The 25,974-nt window shown below is 42.8% G+C and overlaps 1 protein-coding gene across 1 annotated transcript in view; it reads right to left on the reverse strand.

The window, feature by feature from the left end:
- The window catches only part of LOC145361165 (V-type proton ATPase subunit B, brain isoform), a 28,544-nt gene extending 12,245 nt beyond the window's left edge, over window positions 1-16,299 (reverse strand). Inside the window, exons 1-7 of the mRNA XM_080216784.1 lie at window positions 16,163-16,299; window positions 12,059-12,114; window positions 8,504-8,602; window positions 6,721-6,814; window positions 4,614-4,691; window positions 2,965-3,104; window positions 1,372-1,473 (exon numbers count right to left, since the gene is read on the reverse strand). Of these exons, the coding sequence (XP_080072910.1) occupies window positions 1,372-1,473; window positions 2,965-3,104; window positions 4,614-4,691; window positions 6,721-6,814; window positions 8,504-8,602; window positions 12,059-12,114; window positions 16,163-16,280 (687 nt within the window). The 5' untranslated portion in view covers window positions 16,281-16,299. The remainder of the gene's footprint in view (window positions 1-1,371; window positions 1,474-2,964; window positions 3,105-4,613; window positions 4,692-6,720; window positions 6,815-8,503; window positions 8,603-12,058; window positions 12,115-16,162) is intronic.
- Between the last annotated feature and the right edge of the window lie 9,675 nt (window positions 16,300-25,974).

Consider the following 25,974-nt stretch of genomic DNA (forward strand, 5'->3'; position numbering starts at 1 on the left):
AGCCAGCCTCCTCCTCTTTATATATTTGTAAAAACTCTTACTGTCCTTTTTTATATTTAGTGCTAGTTTCGCTTCATAGTCTATCCTTCCTTTCTTTATCAACTTCTTCGTCATTCTTTGTTGATTTTCAAACTTCTCCCAATCTTCTACTCGCCCACTACTTATAGCCATTCTAAACGCATCAGCTTTTAATTTAATACTCTCCTTTATTTCCTTCGATAACCACGGCTGATTATCCCTTCTCCTACATTCCTTCTTTACCACTGGAATACATTTCTGCTGAGCACCGACAAAAATCTCCTTAAAGATCCTCCACTGTTCCTCAGCAGTCCTACCGAGCAATCTGCGCCCCCAATCTACATTTGCCAATTCCTCTCTCATCCTATCGTACTCCCTTCTGTTCAATCAGAGGACACAGGTCCGGGACCCTACCTTCTCATCCTCCATCTGCATCCAAAACTCAACCATACAATGATCACTCGTCCCAAGAGGATCCCTCACAACAAGATCCCGAATTCTACCTGCCTCGTTACATAACACCAGATCTAAGAGAGCTCGCTCCCTCATCGGTTCCGTCACACACTGTTCAAGGAAACTATCCCTACAGCATTCCAAGAACTCTTCCTCAAGCCCACCGCGTCCGACATGGGTCAACCAATCAACATGTAGATTGAAATCCCCATAATTAATCGCCGTTCCATTCCTGCACGCATCATTTATTTGCTTGTTTATAGCCTGCCCCACCTCCAAGTTATTATTTGGGACTAAAGGGCCTGTTTCCATCCTGCAAGCCTCGATGACACTAGTGCATCAATTTTGTCCAAGGAATGCCTATCCCAAAGTGCCTCCATCTACTCTTATTGGGTGGAGGTTGCTCTTACTGCCACCTCAGGTGGGTCCACTGCAGCGAGCAAAACAAAACCTGGCAGGCCCAGGCCCATATATGAAATCCACTGATAGTAACAGCAGTTTGAGAAGCCAAGTGCCATCTTGGTACCCACTGCTTTCTGCATTGTGAAGGAAGGTGCAATTTTCTGCTGACAATTCTGGATTCTTTCAGCCTCCAAGGATCCCTTTATTTAAGCAGATAAAAACCACCAAGGGAATTTCAATCAAGAGAAACCAACAGATCCAAGATTGTGGACAGTGTCCGACTTGAGGTCACAAGTGCCCCACATCAAGTCGATGCAAACCAAGCAGCTCTAGGCCTCTTTGAACAGTCTTGATAAGTTTCTGTTGATAGGCCTTCATAGCCTGTAACCGACACAACTTTCTCTACACAGCCTCAATTCCTCACCCTTCATTGTAGGCATGGTTCAAGCAGATAACTTGGATTGTTTTGAGGAAGGTGACAGTTCATTGGATACTTACACCCATAGCAGCAAACACAATGGCAAAGTTCTCTTCACTGTAATCCAGAACATCTTTGGATTTCCTTACAAGACCAGCTTGACGGCAAATCTGGGCAGCAATCTATCACAAGACAACATCCATTATTAAATATTCTATTTTTAGTAGAAAAGTGTTGGTTCACTGCTGCTTTCTATTTTATGCCATTTGAGTAGACCATCGTCTTTATGCTTTGCACACTGTGTTCCAAATAACAGTAAAAACCTTCAAATATTCAGCGTTTCACCAGATTTGAATAGGAACCAAATTGTGTCACACTCAAGTATCTCATGGCTACCAAGCTGCTTCATTCAGCATTATTCTGCTTCTTTCATACCACATTGCAGAATCTCTGGTTACAAGAATCATATAGCAGCTCTAATTCCTAACAGTGACCTTCATTTTTACGTTAGTGTTCCCCATTATTTGTGCTTTCTAATATTCTCCACAAAACATCTCTCAGGGCGAAAGGACAGCACCAAAGGCCCACTCCAGCAAAATGGAACAGTATCCACCGTTCTTATACGATACAAGGATACTGAAAGTGTGCAAAGGGATATAGTTGATCTCAGTGACTGGGTGAGGGTCTGGCAGAAGGAATATAATGTTGGTAAATGTGAGCTCATCCATTTTGGTAGGAATAAAAGCAAAATGGATTATTTAAATGGTAAAAAATGTAACATGCTGCTGTGCAGAGGGACCTGGGTGTCCTTGTGCAGGAATCTCAAGGAGTTGGTTTGCAGGTGCAGCAGGTCATTAAGAAGGTAAATGAAATTTCATCCTTCATTGCCAGAGGGATTGAGTTTAAAAACAGCAAGGTTATGCTGCAGCTATATAGGTGCTGGTGAGGCCACACCTGGAGTACTGCGTACAGTTTTGGTCTCCTTACTTGAGAAAGGACATACTGGCACTCGAAGGGGCACAGATGAGATTCACAAGCTTGATTCTGGAGTTGAGAGAGTTGGCTTATGAGGAGAGACTGAGTAGACTAGGCTACACTCATTGGGATTTCAAAGAATGAGGGGAGATCTTATAGAAATATATAAGATTATGAGGGAATAGGTAAGATAGAAGTAGGCAAGTTGTTTCCACTGGCAGGTTTCCACTAGAACTGGGGGGCATGGCCTCAAAATAAGGGGGAGCAGATTTAGGACTGAGTTGAGGAACTTCTTCACACATACGGCTGTTAATCTGTGGAAGCAGTTGAGGCTACCTCATTAATTGCTTTTAAGGCAAGGATAGATAAATTTTTGAACAGTAAAGCAATTAAGGATTATGGTGATTGGGCGGGTAAATACAGCTGGGTCCACAAAAAGATCAACCATGATCTTACTGAATGGCGGAGCAGGCTCAAGGGTCCAGGTGGCGTACACCCGCTCCTGGTTGTTACATTCTAATTTAGACAGTCAAACACTCCCCTCTGTCGAGGCCCCAATTTGAACGCCTACTCAGCCATGCATTATTTTATGCATGCTACTGACAGGTTCTCTCAAAATGTAGAAGCAGACTTTAGATAGTGCCTCCTGATATTCTTAACCGCCGCACTGTGCGGGCTGAATGGGCCCTATCATTTACCTCATTGTGTGGTAAACCAGCTGCTGAAAAGATGGGAATTTTCTGTCCTCGAGCAATGCTGTTCATGCCATCTATAGCAGATATCCCGGTCTGAATCATCTCCTCTGGATAGATGCGACATTGAGGATTTATGGGCTGACCTGAGAAATCCCAGTAATGGAGAAACACAAATTAAAGAAAACTAACTGTAACTAGCTGGCAAGATTCAAGCAAATTTTACTAAAATGGATCACCTTGGGGTATGCCAACTTAGTTAAGACTTCTCTCTTCAAATTCAAAAATGCTGTGCCAAGAGCTGGAATTGCAAGCTCACAATAGCATGGCAAGGAAAACAAGAGTCAAGGATCTTAGTGAATGATGGGATGAACCACTACATTCTGTTAAGGACTTTAAGGTTTGAGGAAACAGAAAGGTAAATGGGGCCAACTATAGTCCTATCAGATAGAGAAAGAAAAATAAAAAGGGAAGAAGAAGTGGCTTGAGAGAGAGAAAGGGGAGACAGAAAGAGAAACAAAAGTCGAAAACTTTTAAATTGGGTTTAAAAACTCTGTAGGAATGAGACTCCAGGTGAAACTGATCCCTTTCCGGTCTGGAGAAGTTGAGAGAACAATTACAGGAACATGTATTGAGAGATTAAAAAAGGTTCAATTACAGAATTAACATTCTGCAGTGAGTTTAATTGCAGAGAGTGTGTCACTTCTACGAGGCTAATGGCAGAGCAAATCATGCAGCAACTTCTGGTGACTTACAATCCATGCCATCTTTTCCTCACCACGAGTTGCTGGACAATTTAGACAATCATACACCATGCACTGAACTCATTGTTATTTAAGCATCAAAATCTGGGTGAATCATTACAAGTTTATCACATATCAAATGCCCCAAAGTTCTTCCCATGAATCACTTGTGGTACAGGCAGATACATTATGCATCAAGATGCCACAAGTATCAATAATAAGAGCAATTAATCTGTTTTAGGGAATGTTAGTTGAGGCTAGGCCATGGAGATATACCTCCCCCGTCATTTTCTGCAAATTGTGCAATGGGATTGTTCACACTTAGCTGTTCAAACAGACAGGCCGTTGTTTAATGTGTCAATCAAAAGATTGCAACCCAGATACTGCATATGCATTCAGTATCAGACTGAAGCATCCATTTAGATTTTTTTTCCCCCCCTCAAAGCCAAGTGACACTTGGGATAGAAACGTAACAGACCAAGAGGAGGTCTGGAATTCAATGTCACATAATTCCAACATTGTTTCACAGTTAGCATAAATTTCAGTGGTGAAAATTTTTCACCATATTTAGCCACATTGTTCCGAGGTTTGAGAGGAGATTACTGACCAGAGTTCCTGTTCTTGATCATTAACCATTGCACACAATGTACAGTGTGTGAACATCAATTGTGCATGTGAGGCTCAAGTTGATGCATTATGTAATGAAATCTCCTGAGTATACATTAGCTAGTTTTCCAGGAAGAAAAATACAAGACTGAGGGGCCATGAAATGACAGACACCAGTGAGCATTGGTCAACAGTCCTCAGACGGGCAACTGGGGGATTTGGCTGAAGGGACTGCAGAAGAAATCCATTTAATTTTACTGCTGTATATAGGCAGAAAAAGTTTAGTAATAAAAGTACATCCCATACCCATAATGTCCAAGTAGTCCTCAGCGAGGACAGTGGGACCTCTGTCGATTGGCTTTCCAGATCCATTAAATACACGACCTGGAACAAACAAAAAAAAACTACACTTTGCACAAAAATCATGCAACAATTTTCTTCATTGCTTCCAAGCATATTTTTCACTTGAACATCTAACACTCAATATTCAACAATGTAATTTAAGTGCAAAGAGAACCATATATGAACAGAAGAATTCGGAACATGAGAAGTCCAGTCGGCTCTCCTGCCTGCTATACTATTAAATTAGATCATAGCTGACTTGGTTGACCTCAACTCGACTTTTCTGTCCATCCTCTACACCCTTGTTCACCAAGAATATACCTAAATCAGCAAAATACAAAAGCATAGGAGGACTGAAGATGCACTATGCTGGGTTCTGTTCATTTGTCCAAGACCTGAATCCAGTCTGTCTGCTTGCTGAAAAAACTTCAAGTGAGTTGAATTCAGGGAGGCGTTGATCCTCAACATAAAACTCATTCCCAAGTGGTACAGGTAGTTACAGTGAAAAATAGAGGATAAAGAAATAAAAATGCTCCAGTTGATGGACCCTTCTTGAGCTAAGTCACGTGATATGGGTTGGTCAGTTTGCTGATGACACAAAGGTTGGAGGTGTAGTGGATAGTGTGGAGGGATGTCAGAAATTGCAGCGAGACATTGATCAGATGTAAGATTGGGTGGAGAAGTGGCAGATGGTCTTCAACCCAGATAAGTGTGTGGTGATTGATTTTAGCAGGTCAAATACGATGACAGATTATAATATTAAGGCTGAGACTCTTGACACTGTGGAAGATCAGAAGGATCTTGGGTCCGGGTTCATAGGACGCTCAAAGCAGCTTCGCAGGTCGAGGCTGTGGTTAAGAAGGTGTATGGTGTACTGGCATTCATCAATCGAGGAACTGAGTTTAGGAGTCGGGAGATAATGCTGCAGCTGTATAAGACCCTGGTCAGGCCCCAGGGGAGTACTGTGCTCAGTTCTGGTCGCCTCATTACAGAAAGGATGTGGAAGCCATAGAAAGAGTGCAGAGGAGATTTACAAGGATGTTGCCTGGATTGGGTAGCATGTCTTATGAGAATAGTTGAGAGAGCTTGGTCTGTTCTTCTTGGAGAGACGAAGGATGACGGGTGACCTGATAGAGGTGTATAAGATGATGAGAGGTATTAATCAAGTGGATTCTCAGGGCTTTTCCCAGGGCTGAAATGGTTGCCACAAGACAACACAGGTTTAGGGTGCTGGGAGTAGGTACACAGGAGATGTCAGTGATAAGTTTTTCACTCACAGGGTGGTGGATGCGTGGAATCGGTTGCCGGTGGTGGTGGTGGAGGCGGATTTGATAGGGTCTTTTAAGAGACTTTTGGTTAAGTACATGGAACATAGTAAGATCGAGGGTTATAGGTATGCCTAGTAGGTCGGGACACATTCGGTGCAATTTGTGGGCCCAAGGGCCTGTTTGTGCTATAGTTTTTCTACATTTATATGAGCGCGAAGCTTTAACCGCTCTCTCATGGGAAACATTTGATGCTATCACCAACTGTCGAGATGCAAAGTGCTAACAGTACTTAAATAAATAACAAACTGCTCCTGCCTATTTCAGATCGTTTTTGTAAGGAAGCTGAACATGTGAATAGATGCTGAACCAGTTTTTCAGCTGGTCACTTTTTCTTCTATTAATAATTCACTGCCGACACAGTCAGCCTCTGGAACTCATTTAAGACTGAATCTGTTGTTTACTTTTCAAAACAGAGTACCAAAAATTATGTAACCAGGATGTTGGATGATTTCTCAACATTGAAACCTTTTTTATCATTTCAATAATTCACGATTTACTGATGCATCCAACAGACAGAACTACAGAATCGCACAGTCAGGGAGCTGGGCAGCACTGTACATTTGTGCACAGAGTGCAGGGACATTTTAGCACTACATTTGGCCCGAGCCCATCATCATACACACATACTCATTCACTCACTTCCAGCTGTGATTAAATACAACAGATTGTAAAATGTCGACTACATCTTGAGAACCACTATTTTAATTACACCGCACTGTGGCCATGACATCCAAGACACTTACCAAGCATATCTTCAGAAACTGGGGTGCGCAGGATGTCTCCGGTGAATTCACAGCTTGTTTTCTTTGCATCAATACCAGACGTTCCTTCAAACACCTGTTTAAGTTTAAAGTTTACTTATTTGTGTCACAAGTAGGCTAACATCAACACTGCAATCAAGTTAGTGTGAAAATCCCCAAATCACCACACTCAAGCACTTGTTCAGGTACACCGAGGGAGAATTTAGCATGGCCAATACACCTAGCCAGCATGTCTTTTGGACTGTCAGAGGAAATCAGAGCACCCAGAGGAACACACGCAACATGGGGAAAACATGCAGACTCTGCAGTGGCCCAAGCCAGGAATCAAACCCAGGTCCCTGGCACTGTGAGGCAGCAATGCTAACCACTGTGCTGCCCACAGGATAAAAAGAAAAATGCTTAATATTCCATGGGTACATCTTACGTTTCATTGTAACTAGTAGTAAGAATCCCAGCACTGAAGCATGACACACATGGGGCATATTGTGCAACTCTACAATTTAATAACATTCACAGCATAAAGTCAACCATTTGTCTACAGAAGAGAGGTGTCATGTGCATACAACAATTGACATCTGTCTGGAGTGAGAAACAATATATGAAAAAAAAAAGGTGCCTACAGTTCTTTTGTCTAACAGTGTTGTACAATAAAAGTTTTCCCCTTCAATGAATACTTTATGGTCACTCGTTCATTGGTTTTCTTCTCCTTAACTTATCCTGCACAAGCTGAGCTTGTCACAACTTAGGAACCAGATACAACCTACTGTCTCCACAGAATAGAAAAGGGTAAGCAGAGTCCTGATACCAACAACAGAAAAGTGACTGTTAATTCACAAAACCTCAGTGATACTGGTGTTCCATACATGTCCTGAAATAGTAAATGCCAATTGAACAGAGATGTCTCAGGGCTTTTAAAAATAAAATTGCTCCCGGGATGTGGCATCACTGGCTTGGTTGGTAATTTTACACTATGTTCGGTTGCTCTAACAAGACATTGGTATGTTTTTTTCTTTAAGTGCTGTAATTGTAGTGTTTTGTTCTAATTGGGTGACCTGCCAGGCAGGTCAATTTAAAGTCAACCACCTTGGTGTAGCACTGGAGTCTCCCTGGGTGTGAGGATGGTGGGTTTCTTTCCCTGAAAGTACATCACTGAACTAGCTAGGTTTTTACAACAATTTAATAGCTTTGAGGCCAGTTTTATCCATGCCAGATTTTTAGTTACAAGTGTAACTTGAAACTGGATTTAAATTCTCAGTCTGCCATGGTGGAATTTGGCACATGTTTGTGAATAGTGGATTATTAATAGGGCTGATGGATTACAGGCCCACTAATAACTAATATAATTACCTAATCTATGGCAGATGTCACAATGTCAAAATAGAAATTTACCTGAGTGGCTGATCTCAGCCAAACCATGAACAGGCACGTTCATGCCTAAGGGAAAGAAGGAAGCCTCAAAAATGACACGATATGGGAAGAACACACAGGAGAACAAGACTCAAGCGTTTAGATACAATTAGCTGAAACCTGGTTTTGCAAATGTTGGGAATTTGAAATCATAAAAAATGCTGCAAGGCAGCCAGTGTCTAAAAGAGAAAAGTCAAATCTTGAGGTTTAACCCTTCTTCAGAAACAGAAATGTTAACCTCTCTTCCAAATGCTGACTGAGTGATTGTGCATAATATCCAGTGCTGTATCTTTATCTGCAATCCTCTTCATGTTAAATGCACATTGTCAGTTTGCCTGAATACTGGAGGACATCGTACCTGGACCACTGCCTTCGAGCCACTGACTTCCAGTACCTGTCCACTGCGCCTTGTTCCATCTGGGAGTGTCAGGTGCACAATCTCAGCATACCTGGGAAACTGGTGGTAAAACATTTTACAGATAGTATACTTCTTAAGTGACAGGCATCAAAAATATCAACATTCTAAATGAAAGCATTTCAGACAACCTCATCCGGTATTGCAGCAGCTTTCAAATTTCACTCACTGGCTGTCTAAGGGGTCACCACTGTTTGACGTGCCAACATTTACTTTGCACCTCGACGACCCCAACTATGGGGTTGTCAATCCTCTTGGTTCAACTGGGAGTCTACTGGAATCGGTACCTATCCCCTACTGGCTACTGAAAGCAATCCAAAAGATTTCAAAATGTATTTACAGCAAATGACTTAATGTGATGTGCAGAAACTTAACATCCGTTAAAAAGTGATCTGATTGTGTACTAGGCAGCATGATAAAATTAGATGTCACCCAGCACTGACATGCATGGGTACTTCTGAAACACAGCTGCACCAACCAGTTAACAGGAGCAAGCAACCACTAAGAAGGGGAAGAACCTCGAACTCCCACATTATGGCATTGCCACACAGTGACATCAGATCAGGATCAGCGCTGCCCAATAAAATTCAAATCTGAAACAAAAATAAAAAAGCAGAGGGCCTCTGATTGGCCGGCCATGATCAAATTGGTGGCTTTGAATTTCATCGAGGAAACAGGTGCTAGCAACAAGAGTTAGCCCAACTGCGAACAGGTGCAATGTGTTGGATCTTGCATCTAGCCCCTTAAGAGTAAATTTTTTTTCGACTAACAGTCAGTACAAAGGAAGCTATTTGGCATGATGTGCCTGTGTTGGCTCTAACGTCCAATTTAGTCCAACATCTATCCGTGGCACAGTGGATAGCACTGCTTCCTCACAGCACCAGGGGCCAGATTCAATTCCACTCTTGGTTGACTGTCTAGTTTGTGCTTTCTCCCCATGTCTGTGTGAATTTCCTTCAGGTGCTCCAGTTTCCTGCCATTGTCTGGACACATGCCAGTTAGATTGATTGGCCATGCCAAATTGTCCTTTAGTGTCAAGGAGATTAGCAGAGTAAATACACGTCGTCACAGAGTCTGGGTGGATTGTCATCGGTGCAGGCTTGATGGGCTGAATGGCCTCTTTCCACACTGTTGGGATTTTATGGCTATCTCAGCTTTCCTACAAATTCACTCTCTTCAGGTCTATTTCTGATTGCTTTTTCAAGATCTTGTTGAATTAAATATCACCACCCTTTCATGAAGTACATTCCAGGTCTGAATGACCCTTCAAGTAAAAAAAAACTCCATGTCCATCTAGCTTTCTTTGACTAATTATTTTAAATCGAAGATCTTTGGTTACTGACTCATTCACTCGAACAAACAGTTTCTCCGTATTTGCTGTGTCAAAGCCCCTCATACTTTTGAATAACTAAAATCTCCCTTGAACCTTCTCTGCTCTCACAATCCCAGCTTCTCCAAAATATTCACACAACTCACATCCTTCATCCCTGGTGTTATTCTGCTAAGTTTCCTCTGTATGCTTCTACGGTCTTGATGTTATTTCTGAAGTATGGTGGCTGGATTTGCACACAATACTCCAGTTCAGGCCCAGTCAGTGATTTTTTTTTGTTTATTCATTCGTGCAACATCATTGTCACTGGCTGGCCAGCATTTACTGCCCATCCCTAGTTGCTCTTGGAGGGCAGTTGAGAGTCAACTGTACTTCTGTGGCTCTGGAGCCACATACAGGCCTGACCAGATAAGAACAGCAGATTTCCTTCCCGAAAGAACATTAGTGAATCAGATGGGTTTTTCCGACAATGGTTTCACATTCATCAGTAGATTCTTAATTCCAGATTTTTTTTTAATCCAATTCAAATTGCACCATCTGTCGTAGCGGGATTCAAACCCAGAACCCCAAAACATGAGCTAACTTTCTGGGTTAATAGTCTAGCAATACCACCACTAGGTCATCAGTTTTCCTGGTTTAGCTTAACTTCCTTGCTTTGCTTATGTTTTTTTTTAGGTGCCTCGTCAACTTACCCTGTCATCTTAAAAGATCTTTATTAGTCACAGTAAGATTTAACACTGCAATGAAGTTACTGCGAAATTCCCCTAGTCAACACATTCCGGCGCCTGTTCAGGTCAATGCACCTAACTTAACGTCTTTCAGACCGTGGGAGGAAACTGGAGCACCCGGAGGAAACCCATGTTGACATGGGGAGAACATGCAAACTCCACACAGACAGTGACCCAAGCCAGGAATCGAACTTGGGTCCCTCACATTATGAGACAGCAGTGCTAACCACTGTGCCACCCCAACATGCGTAGCAAAAGAAATATTGGCCGAGCATCTCAAAAGCAGTGACAATAACATCATGTGACTTCAGTTCAAAATAGGAAGTTTATACAGAAATAAGGCTGGAAGGGCAGATTTTATCAAGGTAATCCCTATGCACACTGAGATGGAATGGGAAGTTACACACAGAAGACTTATGGTCAATAATGGAAATTTTGAAAAGCTAGTTGCAAAGATTTATTCATTTGTTCATGTGTCAGTATCACTGACAAGACCAGCACTTATTACCAATCTCGAACTGCCCTCTAAAAGGTGGTAGTGGTGGAGAATCACGTTCCTGAACAATTGCAAGCAACGTCAGGACAACCAAAGTGCCGTTGAGGATAGAGTTTCAGAATCTTGTCAGTGACTGTGAGGGAACAGTGATATGTTTCCAAGTCCAAATAAAGCGAAGTAAATAAAGCGTTTTTGGAAACCAAGATTATCTTACATTTCAGAATGACTTTAATCTCTATTTATTGATTACAAACTAAATTTGTCAGCAACAGAAGTGCTACATCCTGGTTAAAAAGTAATGGTTACACTTGGAATGGAGAAAGACTGGGTGCTGTGGAAAATCAGAGGGACTTGTGTCCAATTCACAATGCGACAACTCCTCAAATTGAGTTATAATGTCAGAGGTAGAGGATATAAAAGTTGGATTGCGACTCTGTATAAAAATTAGCAAGACCACTCACAGTGTACTCTGGGCTCAATATTACTCTAAGAACGTTGGAACAAAAGCAGGTAGGGGACACATTCCGGATATGAAGAAACAAAAAGACTTGCAAAACTTGAGTCATTTCATTACAGAAGGAAATTACTGAATGGTTCAACAGGTAAAATTGTGAAAGGGGTGAAACTAGGAGGTTGATACAATCTGTTTCCAGAGATTAAGGGACCAAGAAAGAAGGGAGACGGATATAAAATTAAATGCAAAATATTTGAGATGAAGTGAAGGGGAAACAATTTTTGAAACAAAAAGCAAGCTACTGACAGGCTTTCGACTGACAAGCAGAGATGAGGTTAACATTTAAAAACAGGTTGATCGAGAAAAAGATAGAGCTACGGCAACAGGATTATAATTACTGTCAGTAGAAGGATAAACACCAAAGACTGGATGCGCTTAACCTGTCCACTGGAATTCTATGTAATTCTACAGAAAACATTGAGGTCTGTACCTTGACTTGGTCCAGGATTACCAATGGTCCATTAACACCAGATACAGTCTTGTAAGCTATAAAGCAAAATGCCACAGTGACTCATTTATTAAATTAATACTCATTTACTAAACCCAGAACTTGTTACTGGGCTGCAAAATACATTTTAAATTTATTGAATTTTAAATCTACGTTGGTCAAAACATAAACTTGTTCATATTGCCAAGGTACAAGTGGAATTCTTATATTGATTCTAATGAGCCCCTATGTGCAGTGCAAGTTCAATTTCTCTACTGGAGAAGGTTATTCATCAAGGCCTCGCATTCTCAGCCTCGCCCCTTGTCTGAGGTTTGGTGATCCTCAGGTTAAATCACCACCAGTCACAGTCATCTGGTACTACCTTTGTGTTTCAAATGATCAGGAGGGATTTGTTACAGGTTTTGTGATTGGCATCAGACATTTTACACCACACGTCGAATGCTACCTATCATACTAATGCAAACCAAGGCAAGGTTCAGCCATCACATTGGTAACAACTGAAGGCTAGAGCTTCAATTGTCTTATACAAGGCTCCAGTGGAACTGGAACATCAACTCAGTTCCACATTATCAATGCAATAATCATTACAATTTAGAGAACAGGTGAAGCTGTATCAAACTCGAGCATTGTTAGAACACTGAAAAACTAGTTACTCAACATTATGAAACAGAAACAGAACAGGCAGGACAAAAATAGAAAAGGTAGATAGTTCACTTCTAACCTGAGGAAGGCAAATGAGAATTTGAGAGATTCTGAGGTGTGGCAGAGCAAAGGGTTCAGGTTCTACGTACACAAATTACCAAAAACTTTGCTGGCAGATACAAGATCAGTCAAGAAGGTCAACCAAACATTGGTCATTTTCTGAAAGGTGCAAAGTTCTGCTTAAATAGTACAGATTCTTGGTCAGATTCTGGGACTTGGTGTCACTTTCAGGCACCAAACCGCAACAAGAATATGGAAAGGATTAGCAGGGTTTACCAGATTGACCAGGGCTTAACAGGTCAAATGAGGGAAAATGGCAGAAATTTATTCTGTTCAGCTGCATTTAGAATATTAAAAGGTGATCACAGTCAGGATATTTGAAATGATAAACAGCATCAATAAAGGTATCTGCAGAGAAACTATTCCCTTTGGTAGAGGAATTTAGAATTTGGGAACAATAACATCAAAATCAGCTCTGAGCTGTCTGAAAGTGAAAACAGCAAACATTTTTCACTTAAAAGCTGGTAAAATCAACTTACTCCCCAAAAGAACTGTACACGTTGGGTCAATTTAAGTGGTCAAGACTCGAAGCAATAGATTTTTTTTATTGAATAAAGAGCATCAATGGATAGGGACCAAGGAGTTACTGGAGTTGAGCAGAAGGTCTGCCATGATCTAACTGAAGTAGATGAGTGGTCCACTTTTCTTTTATTGGGTTGGACAGAATAATTAATAAATGCTTCTACTTTCTCAGGAGGCTAAGGAAATTTTGGACTCTTAGCAATTTTTACCCACATCCCATAGAAAGCATCCTTTCTGTATTCATCACAGCTTGGTGTGGCTCCTGCTCTGACCAAGACCGCAAGAAATGACAGAGTTGTGAACGTCGCCCAGTCCATCTCGCAAACCAGTCTCCCATCCATTGACACTTCCCACTGCTTCAGAAAAGCAGCCAACATAATCAAGGACCCTATGCACCCTGCATATGCTCTCTTCCACCTTGTTCCATCAGGAAACAGATACAAAAGTCTGAGCTCACATACCAACCAACTGAAGAACAGCTTCTTCGCTTTTGAATGGAACTACATTAAGCTGATATTTCTCAACACCCTAGCTATGACTGCAACACTATGTTCTGCACCCTCTCCTTTCTTTCTTTCTGCCTACTGTACTTCATTACTGGTATGCTTTGCCTGTATAGCACACAAGAAACAATGCTTTTCACTGCATATCAATATGAGAGACAATAATAAAATCAATTTTTTGAACCATGGAAAAGCTGATTTATAGCTTCATTTTCACTGGTGAGTTAAGCGAATTCCTTAGGCACTTCCTGACTAGGACAAAAGAGGGCTGCTGGAGGGGGATCTTTAGCAGCCAAATGCACTCTCATTTTTTCCCCCAAAGGTGGTAATATTGCCTGTTCCATAATTTTTCCAAAATCTCACTGGAGAATCAGTTGTTGTTGCTGTTGGGTTTGCCAGTTGTATTCCATCATGATCACACCACTTCATTCAACTGGCACCTGGGAGGGGAAAGGAACATGTCAAAATTCTAAGCTTTGTGGCCCAAGCAAAACTGTGAATGAAGTGGATTTTGGACTGGAGTACAGACTATCCACCATGATGGGGGCTCAGGTGTTGTGGCCAACGTTTTGTATGGAACTTCCCTGCAGTCACATACTCAAATAAAAGAGTTGAACATCATATAGTCACTGCAGGAAACTTTTCCACAAAGCATGACATAGCTTAGCAAAGAAGAACTGAGACTAGGTTTGAGGAGTATGCTCTGAGATAATTATCAAATTGGAGAACATTATCAGAATTCCTGTATGTCACATAAATACATGTTTGACTGGGGGGGGAAAAAAAATCACCTGCAAGCCTCTGCTGCACACTGCCTCAGGCTTTCAGAGCTGCTATATCTCCCCACCAGACCATGTGTGTGGAGGACAGCAAGATAGAGGAGTGAGTGTGTGCGCATGTGTGTGTCTGAGTGAGTGAGTGAGTGAAAGAGACACACAGAGTGAGTGAGTGAAAAAGATGGGTGGTTGGAAAGTTGGGGTGAGGAATTGACACATCCAGTGGTAAGTTAAAAGTTTTTTTCACTTATTTCACATTTAAAGCAGTGATATCTATGTAGCCTAGATTCGGAATGCAAATTCAGAATGCAAACATGAACATCAAACAAAAAAAAAGTTGCTCTGGCTCAAGGGCTGATGGCTTTTGAGCTGGAGAAGCTCACGCAGAGCAGTGAGTAACACTTAGATGAACTACTTGGGAAAAAAGACAGTCATAGTTATCTGATGTATTGATTATATGTTGATCTATACTTCACAAATTTTGATTGTATAGAATGTTACTGAGATAAAAAAATGAAATACTGCTTTGATTTATTATTGTCACATGTATTAACACAGTAAAAAGTATTGTTTCTTGCACATTATACAGATAAAACATACCATTTATAGAGAAGGAAACAAGAGCATGCAGAATGTCGTGTTCCAGTCATAGCTAAGGTGTACAGAACAATCAAGTTAATGCAAGGTTGGATGCTGGAATCTGAAACAAAAAAAAAGCTCAAGAAACTCAATGTTTGACAGCATCTATGGAGAGAGAATAGAGTAAACGTTTTGAAACGTTGGCTCTATTCTCTCTCTGCAGACTCTGTCAGACCTGCTGAGTTTCTCCAGCCTTTTCTGAATGTCACTATGTTGCTTTACTGTTGTTTGTTAGTGTCTGGCATGATGCTAATTTTCCAAGTGTGAACACATGGAGGTCACAGCAGGAAATAGTTTGGGAAGCACTATCTGAAAGGAAACATGCAAGAAGTCTCGCAACACCAGGTGAAAGCACAACAGGTTTATTTGGTAGCACAAGCTTCCAGAGCACTGCCCCTTCATTAGGTGAGTGGGATTTGTGTTGACAAACAGGGCACATATAGGCACAAACAGTTTGTGTCTGCGTGTGCCCTGTTTGTGAACACGACTCCCATCCACTTGATGAAGGAGCAGTGTTCCAAAAGCCTGTGCTACCAAATAAATCTGTTGGGATTTTAACCCTGTGTTGTGAGACTTCCTATCCCAGTCCAACGCCAGCATCTCCACATTAAAGGTAACAACCCCAGCCCATCCAATTATTCCTCATGTCTAAAATTCCCCCGTCCTGGCAGCATCCTCACAATATTTTATTTTGTATTTTTTGATGCGTCTTCCCCTGTCCCGCAGTGTGGGGATAAGAAATCCTCCTTCCACAGGGACTGTGTGCGACTGGCTCCGTATTATTATTATCCTCCTCCCACTCCCACCTCCCAACTCCTGCAAACAGGGCCGCACCATTGGTGCTCAATCCTCGGTCACCTCGCCTCCTCCCTTGTAACACTCACTGAGCCTTGGCTGTGACATGTAGTCCCTGCTGACCACCTGGACATGCTCACGGTTCCCCGAGCCCGTTATGTCGCCCATTGCTCCATTCACCATCCTGCCGACCGCCCTCATCGCCATCTTGTCTCTCTCTCTGGCCTTCGAGGGGTGGGCGACAGCGCATGCTCCTTCCCGACGCCGGCCGGCAATAAGCCGACTGCGCATGCTCCGTTCCGGCCCCTCGGCCGGCAACCCGGCCGACTGCGCAGGCGCGCAATGCGGATCCTGCTGCCGAGGCTGTGCGCATGAACATGCTGCTGTCCTTGGTGCTGGAGCTGATCCATGAGGGTTGACTTTGGCAGGAGGGCCTGTTCCCTGGTCTGGGAAAATATCTGAACTTGGGGGGGAATGGGGTGCAGGAGACGGAATAAGCAACCTTACTGCGGATGCTGGAATCTGAAGTCAAAAGAGCAAAGCTTTGACACAGTCATCTGGACTCGAAACATCAACTCTTTCCGCTGCTTACAGACACTGCCAGATCTGCTGAGATTTTCCAGCATTTTCTCTTTTGGTTTCACTTTTTTTTGCATTGTTCACTTCTTAAAATTCAACTTTTTATTGCAACAGTTGTAAAAACACAAGAACTGATTTATTTTTGTCAAATAAATGTCTTGGCATGCACTGAAAAGTATTGAACCTTGCAAGTGATGCAGACAAAACATACCATTCTTAGAGTACATAGGGGAGAAGAAAAGGAACTTACAACACACCATCTGGAGAGGTTGGAGAAGATTCAAGGCCAGAGGAGAGGGAGCATTGGAGACTAGGAGACAGATTAGAGACCTGAGGAGGGGTTGAAGAAGATTCCAGGCCAGAAATAAGATCGTAATATTCAAAGGGATTTCAGATTTTGCGAGGGTGAATGAAGCAAATTTCCTAGATCCAGCAGAAAAGCAAAAAGGCAATTATTTTCTGGATCTTACAATCCTTGACTCCCATTTGCTGCCATTTCCTGAGGTCCATAAAACCAGCCAGCCAGGAATAAATTTAAAATGTTGGTGAATATAAGAACATAAGAACATAAGAACATAAGAAATAGGAGCAGGAGTAGGCCATCTAGCCCTTCGAGCCTGCCCCGCCATTCAATAAGATCATGGCTGATCTGTTGTGGCTCAGTTCCACTTTCCCGCCCTCTCCCCATAACCCTTAATCCCCTCTCTTATCAAAAACCCATCAACCCGCTTCTTAAAAATATTTAGCGAGGCAGCCTCCACCACTTCAACGGGCAGAGAATTCCAGAGATTCACCACCCTTTGAGTGAAGAAGTTCCTCCTCAACTCCGTTCTAAACCGCCTCCCCTTTATCTTGAGGCTGTGCCCCCTAGTCCTACTGTCTTTTTTGAGCGGGAAGAGTCTCTCCACCTCTATCCTATCCATCCCATTCATCATCTTATACGTCTCAATGAGATCTCCCCTCATTCTTCTAAACTCTAGCGAGTACAAGCCTAGTTTATTCAGCCTCTCCTCATAGCTCAACCCCCTCAACTCCGGTATCAGCCTAGTAAACCTCCTCTGCACTCCCTCCAGGGCCAAAATATCCTTGCGCAGGTGCGGCGCCCAAAACTGCACACAGTACTCCAGCTGCGGCCTCACCAATGCCCTATACAGCTGCAGCAAGACCTCCCTACTTTTATATTCAATCCCCCTCGCTATGAAGGCCAGCATCCCATTCGCCTTCCTGACCACCTGCTGCACCTGCAAGCTGGGTTTTTGCGACTCATGCACAAGGACCCCGAGGTCCCTCTGCACCGTCGCCTGCTGCAGTTTTTCGCCACGTAAGTAATAGTCCTTCCTACCATTCTTCCTACCAAAGTGGACCACCTCACACTTGCCAACATTAAATTCCATTTGCCATTTCCTGGCCCATTCGCCCAGCCTATCTAGATCCTTCTGCAGACTCTCCACACCCTCCGCACAATTTGCCTTTCCCACAATCTTGGTGTCATCAGCAAATTTCGACACCCTGCACTCGGTTCCCTCCTCCAGATCATCTATATAAATGGTAAATAGCTGAGGCCCCAGCACCGACCCCTAGGGCACCCCACTAGTCACCAACCGCCAATCCGAATAGCACCCGTTGACCTCCACTCTCTGCCTCCTATTTGACAACCAATCCTCTATCCACGCTAACACCCTACCCCCAACTCCATGTCCCCTGACCTTCTGCAATAACCTCTTGTGAGGTACCTTGTCAAACGCCTTCTGAAAATCCAGAAAGACCACATCCACCGGCTCTCCTCTATCCACTGCCCTAGACACATCCTCATAGAACTCCAGTAATCAGATGAGGCATTTAGCCTCATTATCATGTATAAATGAACAAACAGTCTCCTGAGAGTGGACACACAACCTATCCCATGACTGTCTTTATTAAAACTGATCCAAATCTTATCCCCCATTTTTCAGGGTGGAACAGACTCAATGGACCAAATGACTTACTTCTGCTCGTACATTTTATGCTGTCATGATCTTATTGAATGGCGGAGGAGGCTTAAGGGCCGAATGGTCTACTCCGGCTCCTAATTTGTATTTTTGTACTGTTTTTGTTTATTTATTATTCTCACAAGTCGGCTTACAGAAACACTGCAATGAAGTTACTGTGAAAATCCCCAAGTGGTAGCATAACAACGAGGAACAAAATTTGCCAATACTGTTATTCAAAAAATTCAAAAGCCACAATGACAACTGCACAGAAATGTACTATGGAATAAATGTTAAATGTCCTTTAAATAAGGAAATCTGCTGTTCTTACCTGGTCTGGCCGACACATGACTCCAGAGCCACAAAACTGTCCTCTGGAATGGCCTAGCAAGGCACTCAGTTTCAAAGGCACTGGGGATGGACAATAAATGCTGGCTAACCAGCAGCACCGATGTCCTATGAATGAAAAAAAATGAAATTAAGAACTGTCAAATGACTACTCTTTACAATGCTTCTGAATAAAGCATATGAAAGTTGTGAACTTGACCACAGGATGGCAGCAATGAGTGTGGCTACAAATGCTGATATGATTGCAAACTTGAGTTAGGTGAATTCCTCACAGGTGTAAATGCAACACATCCTCTGCGGTGCTGTACTATTTCTTGCAAAATAGCAGTCATTAACCAACAGAGCTCCTTTGTAAACACTTTTACTTCTGTAACCTGGCTCCTTTCACTTATTTTTCACCATTTGTTTTTATTTTAACCGACCGACAGATTGCAACGTGGCAGCCATCGATCTCACAAGTTACAGCACTGCAAAGTCTGAATTCTCAGACAGCAGCCCTTGCAACAGGTGGTGCAGTCAGAAATCACAGGGTCATAAGATTAAGCCCACACACTGTTGTCTCCTAAAAGCCGTGACATGCTTTGCTTTTTTTCTTTATCAGTCACCTCTCTTCAGGCTTTTTATGACTTGATTCAGAGCACTCTTCCTCTATGACCTGTTCTTAAGTAGCCTTAAACATCACAGAACCATAGAACAGTTACAGCACTGTAAGATCATTAGATTACTAACCAGAATACGAATTATTAAAACTAACTTTATTATTCTAGTAAGTAGTTTCACAACACCAGGTTAAAATCCAACAGGTTTATTTGGTAGCACGAGGTTTCAGAGTGTTGCCCAATAAGTATGAAGGGGCATACTTACTGTACCTACCCCAGTCCAATGCAGGCAACGCCACATCTTTTTCTTATAAACTAATACTTAATTAGGCATTCCTCATGGAAATAAGAAAACTTCAAAGTAAGGCACAGAAAAAAAATGATGCCAAAGTAGACCAATTTTGGGAATTTATGTCAAGTTTTGTTGCATACATTTGAGGCCTTGAAAGCTGTCTGTAGTTCTTCTTGTGCAACAATGGAACATAGATGTCTCTTTTTCTATGTGGGATGTAAAAGCACTGAGGTACATTGGTAAAAACAAAAGGCAAAACAAAAGTAAAAACAATTTGTATGGTTAGCAAAAGCCGCATAAGCTATTCCTGGTTGGTCAAGCAAAGCATGATCACCAAGAGGCTCAAAATGATTGAGGTGATGGAGGGATCAAAAGAGTATGAGGCAGGATAAAAGAGGTCCAACACATCAGATTTACACAGTTCAGAAATCCAGAGAAGAAGATAAGAACAAATGAGGCAAGAGACAAGCAAGAAGGAGAGAAAAACAGAAGATTACAGAATCCCTACAGCGCCATAGTACCACCAGAAAGAGGCCAATTGGTTCATCAAGTCTGCATCCAATGTCCAAAACAACATCCACATGGGTCCTCCCCTCTGCCCTATCCACGTAAGCCAGCACATTTATCATGGCCAATCCAGCTAACCTGCACATCTTTGACTGTGGGAGGAAACCGGCGCACCTGGAGGAAACCCAAGCAGACGCCGGGAGAATGTGCAAACTCCACACAGTCACTCAAGGCTTGAATTAAACCTGAGTCCCTGCTGTGGTGTGAGGCAGCAGTGCTAACCACTGTACCACCCCATGAGAAGATCTAGAAGGTCAAAAGCTGCAAGAGAATTCACCATGCACGTTCAGTCCAATAATAATATGGGAAAAATAATCGCCCTTGTTAGGTTGTAAATCGCATGAAGGGGCTGCAAGAAAGAGATGAAGGAAGAGAAGTGTTTTTGAGAGACTAACAAAAAGCACCATTATCTTAGAATATTAAGAGAGTGAAAAGCTGGTGTCAAGTTGACACCTGTGTGCAGCACTGAAGAGAAATTGGGATGCTTCCAGAGTGTGCTGTGCAAAATGGATTCTAACTGGGTGGACAGAGGTACCAGTGCTGAAGAAAGAATGATCTATGAATTAATTTGATTTGATTTATTGTCACATGTATTAGTATACTGTGAAAAGTATTGTTTCTTATGTGCTATAGAGGCAGAACATACCATTCATAGAGAAGGAAAGGAGAGGGTGCCGAATGCAGTGTCGTCATAGCTAGAGTGTAGAGAAAGATCAACTTAATATGAGGTAGGCCCATTCAAAAGTCTGAAGGCAGCAGGGAAGAAGCTGTCCTTGAGTCAGTTGTTACGTGATCTCAGACTTTTGTATCTTTTTCCTGACAGAAGAAAGTGGAAGAGTATATCTCCGGGGTGCATGGAATCCTTGATTATACTGGCTGCTTTTCCGAAGCAGCAGGAAGTGCAGGCAGAATCAATGAATGGGAGGCTGGTTTGTGTGATAGACTGGACTGCGTTCACAACCCTTTGTAGTTTCTTGCGGTCTTGGAAGAGCAGGAACCATACTAAGCTGTGATATAACCAGAAAGAATGCTTTTTATGGTGCATCTGTAAAGGCTGGTGAGGGTCATCACAGACATGTCAAATTTCCTTAACCTCCTGAGAAAGTAGAAGCATTAGTGGGCTTTCTGAACCATAGCGCAGTGTGGAGGGACCAGGACTGGTTGTTGGTGATCTGGACACCTAGAAACTTGAAGCTCTCGACCATTTCCACTTCATCCCCATTGATGTAGACAGGAGCATGTCTTACTGAGGTTGATGACTATATCCTTTATATGTGCTGTAATGTCATGTGTTATGATGTGAAGGCTGCAATCTGCAAGGACTATGTTAGGCATGTCAAAGATTGGTACAATTGTAACGTGGTGGCACGAACACAAGAAAAGGCCAGAACTGAAATGATGGGGCTAGAAATGTAGGGAGTTTCAGGAGGATGAAGGGAGATAGTGAGGTCTTAAGTTATCTGTGGGCAGCTTTGTTAAAATGACGAGGAAGCTGATGAAATGGAGGGAAGGCATAACATTAGCCCCAAGAGATAGAAGAAGAAATACCAGCATTAAAGAAAACCAGAAAGCGAATATGTGGAGAAAGGGTAGTCTGGTTGGATAATAAGAGGGAACTAGTTCAGACAATCAATCAGGGGATGCAAAGAATGAAAATGAATGATACATCAGATGCTTCATCTCAAGTTACCTGCACTGGGAATATTTAGTGACAGAGACTTATGCAAAGAGGACGTGAGCTTGATTCTGGTTTTGATGCTGGCCAAGATAAAGATTGTAAAAAGTTTGACAACACCAGTCCAATGCCGGCACATCCACATCAAGATAAAGATTATCAGGCATTGGGAAAACCCACAGTTAATAATTGATAGATATCACTCAAGGGAAATCAAGGGAAACTGGACAAGGTTTGTGTTTTTTTGCCAGCTTTCATAGACTACAAGTTTGTCTCTTTTTACATGTGGGTGGGGTACCCCGATAGACCCTATTGGACCTCTTATCATGAAGCAAAAATATAGCATCCCTCGCATCCTTGCCACTCTTCATGCAGTGTATTAGTTGTGTATCAATCATTCTTTCTTCCGCCTTATTCAATGGTTATTTTCTATTAGTTGTTTAAAATAAACTATATGAATTATAAAGAGAACTTTAAGTTTTGAACAGTTGCCAGACTGGATGCTTCATCAAAGAGCCAAACAAAGGAGAAATGGTGCATCGGTTTGAACAGAGATTATCCTGAGCAAACAAATCACAGCAAGTCCTGCACCTGATTCATTTCCTCCCCGACTGATGAAAGAAAGCAGCAGCTTTATAGGCTACGTTTTGTTTCCGATCCTTTATTATATCCTACTCATAAAAAACATATCTCTATTATTCACTTGCAGCTGAAACTGCACACAATATAGCACAGTGGACAGCTACTTCCAGGGGCATAACACAGCACGTTGTGGAGAAGGTAAGTGCAGAATTGCACAGTGGTGCAAGTATTGTTTTGCGACAAAACTTAAGTAAGATAAAAAAAATCTGGTACATGAACATGTGGCAATGGTCAGTTTGAGACTTGTCTTGTGCATACTAATAATACAGTCAAAGGGTTTGAATGATGATGTTAAGAATTACCCAAAAAGTGTAGATAGAGAGAAACTGTTTCCACGGTCAGAGATCACAGTAATCAGACAATACATATTTAAGATAATTGCCAAATAACCAGGGAGAAGATGGGGAGTCTTTCTTTTACACAGCAAGTTGCGATAATCTGGAATGTTTGAACAAGCGGTGGGAACAGATTTAGTGCTCACTTTTAAAAGTAAATTGGATAAATACTTGAAAAGGAAAAATTAGCAGCATTTTGGAGGAGTAGAGAAGTGTGAATAATTGGCTCGTTCTTTTTCAAAGAGCTGGCACAGACATGATAGGCCTCGTTCTGTGCTCTGGGATTCCACAATTCTATACTTCTTTAGGTTTCAATTTTACAAACACATGACAATATGCTATGAAGTTGAAATGTTCAGCTGTTTCAAGTCGATTCCTTATGTTCTCTAATATTGCAATCCTCGCTTTGAATTTCTCTGTCTCCCCTTTGTTTTTTGGCCAACTTACCCCAATATTCATTTGTTGAACTTTTTCATTCCACACTATTGAGAGATGGGAGCAGGTCACTCAGGGAACCAGTTGAACTGAATTTATTTCAAGACAGCATTCTTAAATCCCAAGTAATTCCTGTTGCTCTGTCCGAACGAGAGGTGAGGCAAAATGAGCTTCCACTTAAGGTTTGCAAATTAAAGACAACTTAAGTTGGACATGTCTAAGGAGCTCAACCTGAAGAGACAATTTAAGCAGCTTTCCAAAGCTCACAGTTCACACAGATTGTGATGTAGAGATGCTGGTGTTGGATGGAGTGGACAAGATGAGAGGTGACATGATGCCAGATTACAGTACAACAGGCTTATTTGAAATCACAACTTTTCGGAGCACTGCTCCATTGTCAGGTGAAATGGAGCAAGGTGCGCAGGCACAGAATATCTCAGGTGGAGTGACAATAGCCCGACACTCACAGGTAATCATGGGTGTCAAAGGATAAGTGCAGAAAGCAGTGCTCCAAAAGCTTGTGATTTCAGATAAACTTGTTGGACTGCAATTTGTTGCTGTGTGACCTCTCACTTTATCCATAAGAACATAAGAAACAGGAGCAGGAGTAGGCCAACTAGCCCTTCGAGCCTGCCCCGCCATTCAATAAGATCATGGCTGATCTGTCGTGGCTCAGTTCCACATTCCCGCCCTCTCCCCATAACCCTTAATCCCCTCTCTCATCAAAAACCCATCAACCCGCGTCTTAAAAATATTTAGCGAGGCAGCCTCCACCACTTCAACGGGCAGAGAATTCCAGAGATTCACCACCCTTTGAGTGAAGAAGTTCCTCCTCAACTCTGTTCTAAACCGCACCCCCCTTTATCTTGAGGCTGTGCCCCCTAGTCCTACTGTCCTTTCTGAGCGGGAAGAGTCTCTCCACCTCTATCCTATCCATCCCAATCATCATCTTATATGTCTCAATGAGATCTCCCCTCATTCTTCTAAACTCTAACGAGTACAAGCCTAATCTATTCAGCCTCTCCTCATAGCTCAACCCCCTCAACTCCGGCATCAGCCTAGTAAACCTCCTCTGCACTCCCTCCAAGGCCAAAATATCCTTGCGTAAGTACGGCGCCCAAAACTGCACACAGTACTCCAGCTGCGGCCTCACCAATGCCCTATACAGCCGCAGCAAGACCTCCCTACTTTTATATTCAATCCCCCTCGCTATGAAGGCCAGCATCCCATTCGCCTTCCTGACCACCTGCTGCACCTGCAAGCTGGGTTTTTGCGACTCATGCACAAGGACCCCGAGGTCCCTCTGCACCGTCGCCTGCTGCAGTTTTTCTCCACGTAAGTAATAATCCTTCCTACCATTATTCCGACCAAAGTGGACCACCTCGCACTTGCCAACATTAAATTCCATTTGCCATTTCCTGGCCCATTCGCCCAGCCTATCTAGATCCTTCTGTAGACTCTCCACACCCTCCGCACAATTTGCCTTTCCACCAATTTTGGTGTCATCAGCAAATTTCGACACCCTGCACTCGGTTCCCTCCTCCAGATCATCTATATAAATGGTAAATAGCTGAGGCCCCAGCACCGACCCCTGGGGCACTCCACTAGTCACCATCCGCCAATCCGAATAGCACCCATTGACCCCCACTCTCTGCCTCGTATTTGACAACCAGTCCTCTATCCACGCTAACACCCTACCCCCAACTCCATGCCCCCTGACCTTCTGTAATAACCTCTTGTGAGGTACCTTGTCAAACGCCTTCTGAAAATCCAGAAAGACCACATCCACTGGCTCTCCTCTATCCACCGCCCTAGACACATCCTCATAGAACTCCAGTAAATTTGTCAGACACGACTTCCCTTTAAGGAAACCGTGCTGCGTCTGCTCTATCAAGCAGTTCCCCTCAAGATGCCGCGCTATTTCCTCCTTGATGACGGATTCTAACATTTTACCTACAACAGACGTTAAACTAGCAGGCCTATAATTCCCCGCCTTTTGCCTGGCACCCTTCTTAAACAACGGCGTAACATTAGCCGTTTTCCAATCTTCCGGCACTTCCCCGGAATCCAGCGACGTCTGGAAAATAACCACCAAGGCATCCACTATCACCTCCGCCATTTCTTTCAGAACCCTCGGATGCATTCCATCCGGTCCTGGGGACTTGTCCACAATCAGCCCCTCCAGTCTGTCGAGCACCGCCTCTCTAGTAACAGTAATGTCATCGAGACCCTCCAGTCCTACCACCTTTCCATCTCTGACATCCAGCAAATTATTCACGTCCTCCTCCGTGAAGACCGAAACAAAAAAGTTATTCAAGACCTCCGCCATATCCCCATCCCCTACCACTAAGTCCCCCTTCTCATCCTCTAAGGGACCAACGTTCACCCTAGCCAGCCTCTTCTTTTTTATATATTTATAAAAACTCTTGCTATCCTTATTTATATTAAGCGCTAGCCCAGCT

The sequence above is a fragment of the Carcharhinus amblyrhynchos genome, chromosome 34 (genome assembly GCF_965287045.1).
Source record: "Carcharhinus amblyrhynchos chromosome 34, sCarAmb.v2.hapA, whole genome shotgun sequence".
NCBI classification, from domain to species: Eukaryota; Metazoa; Chordata; class Chondrichthyes; order Carcharhiniformes; family Carcharhinidae; genus Carcharhinus; species Carcharhinus amblyrhynchos.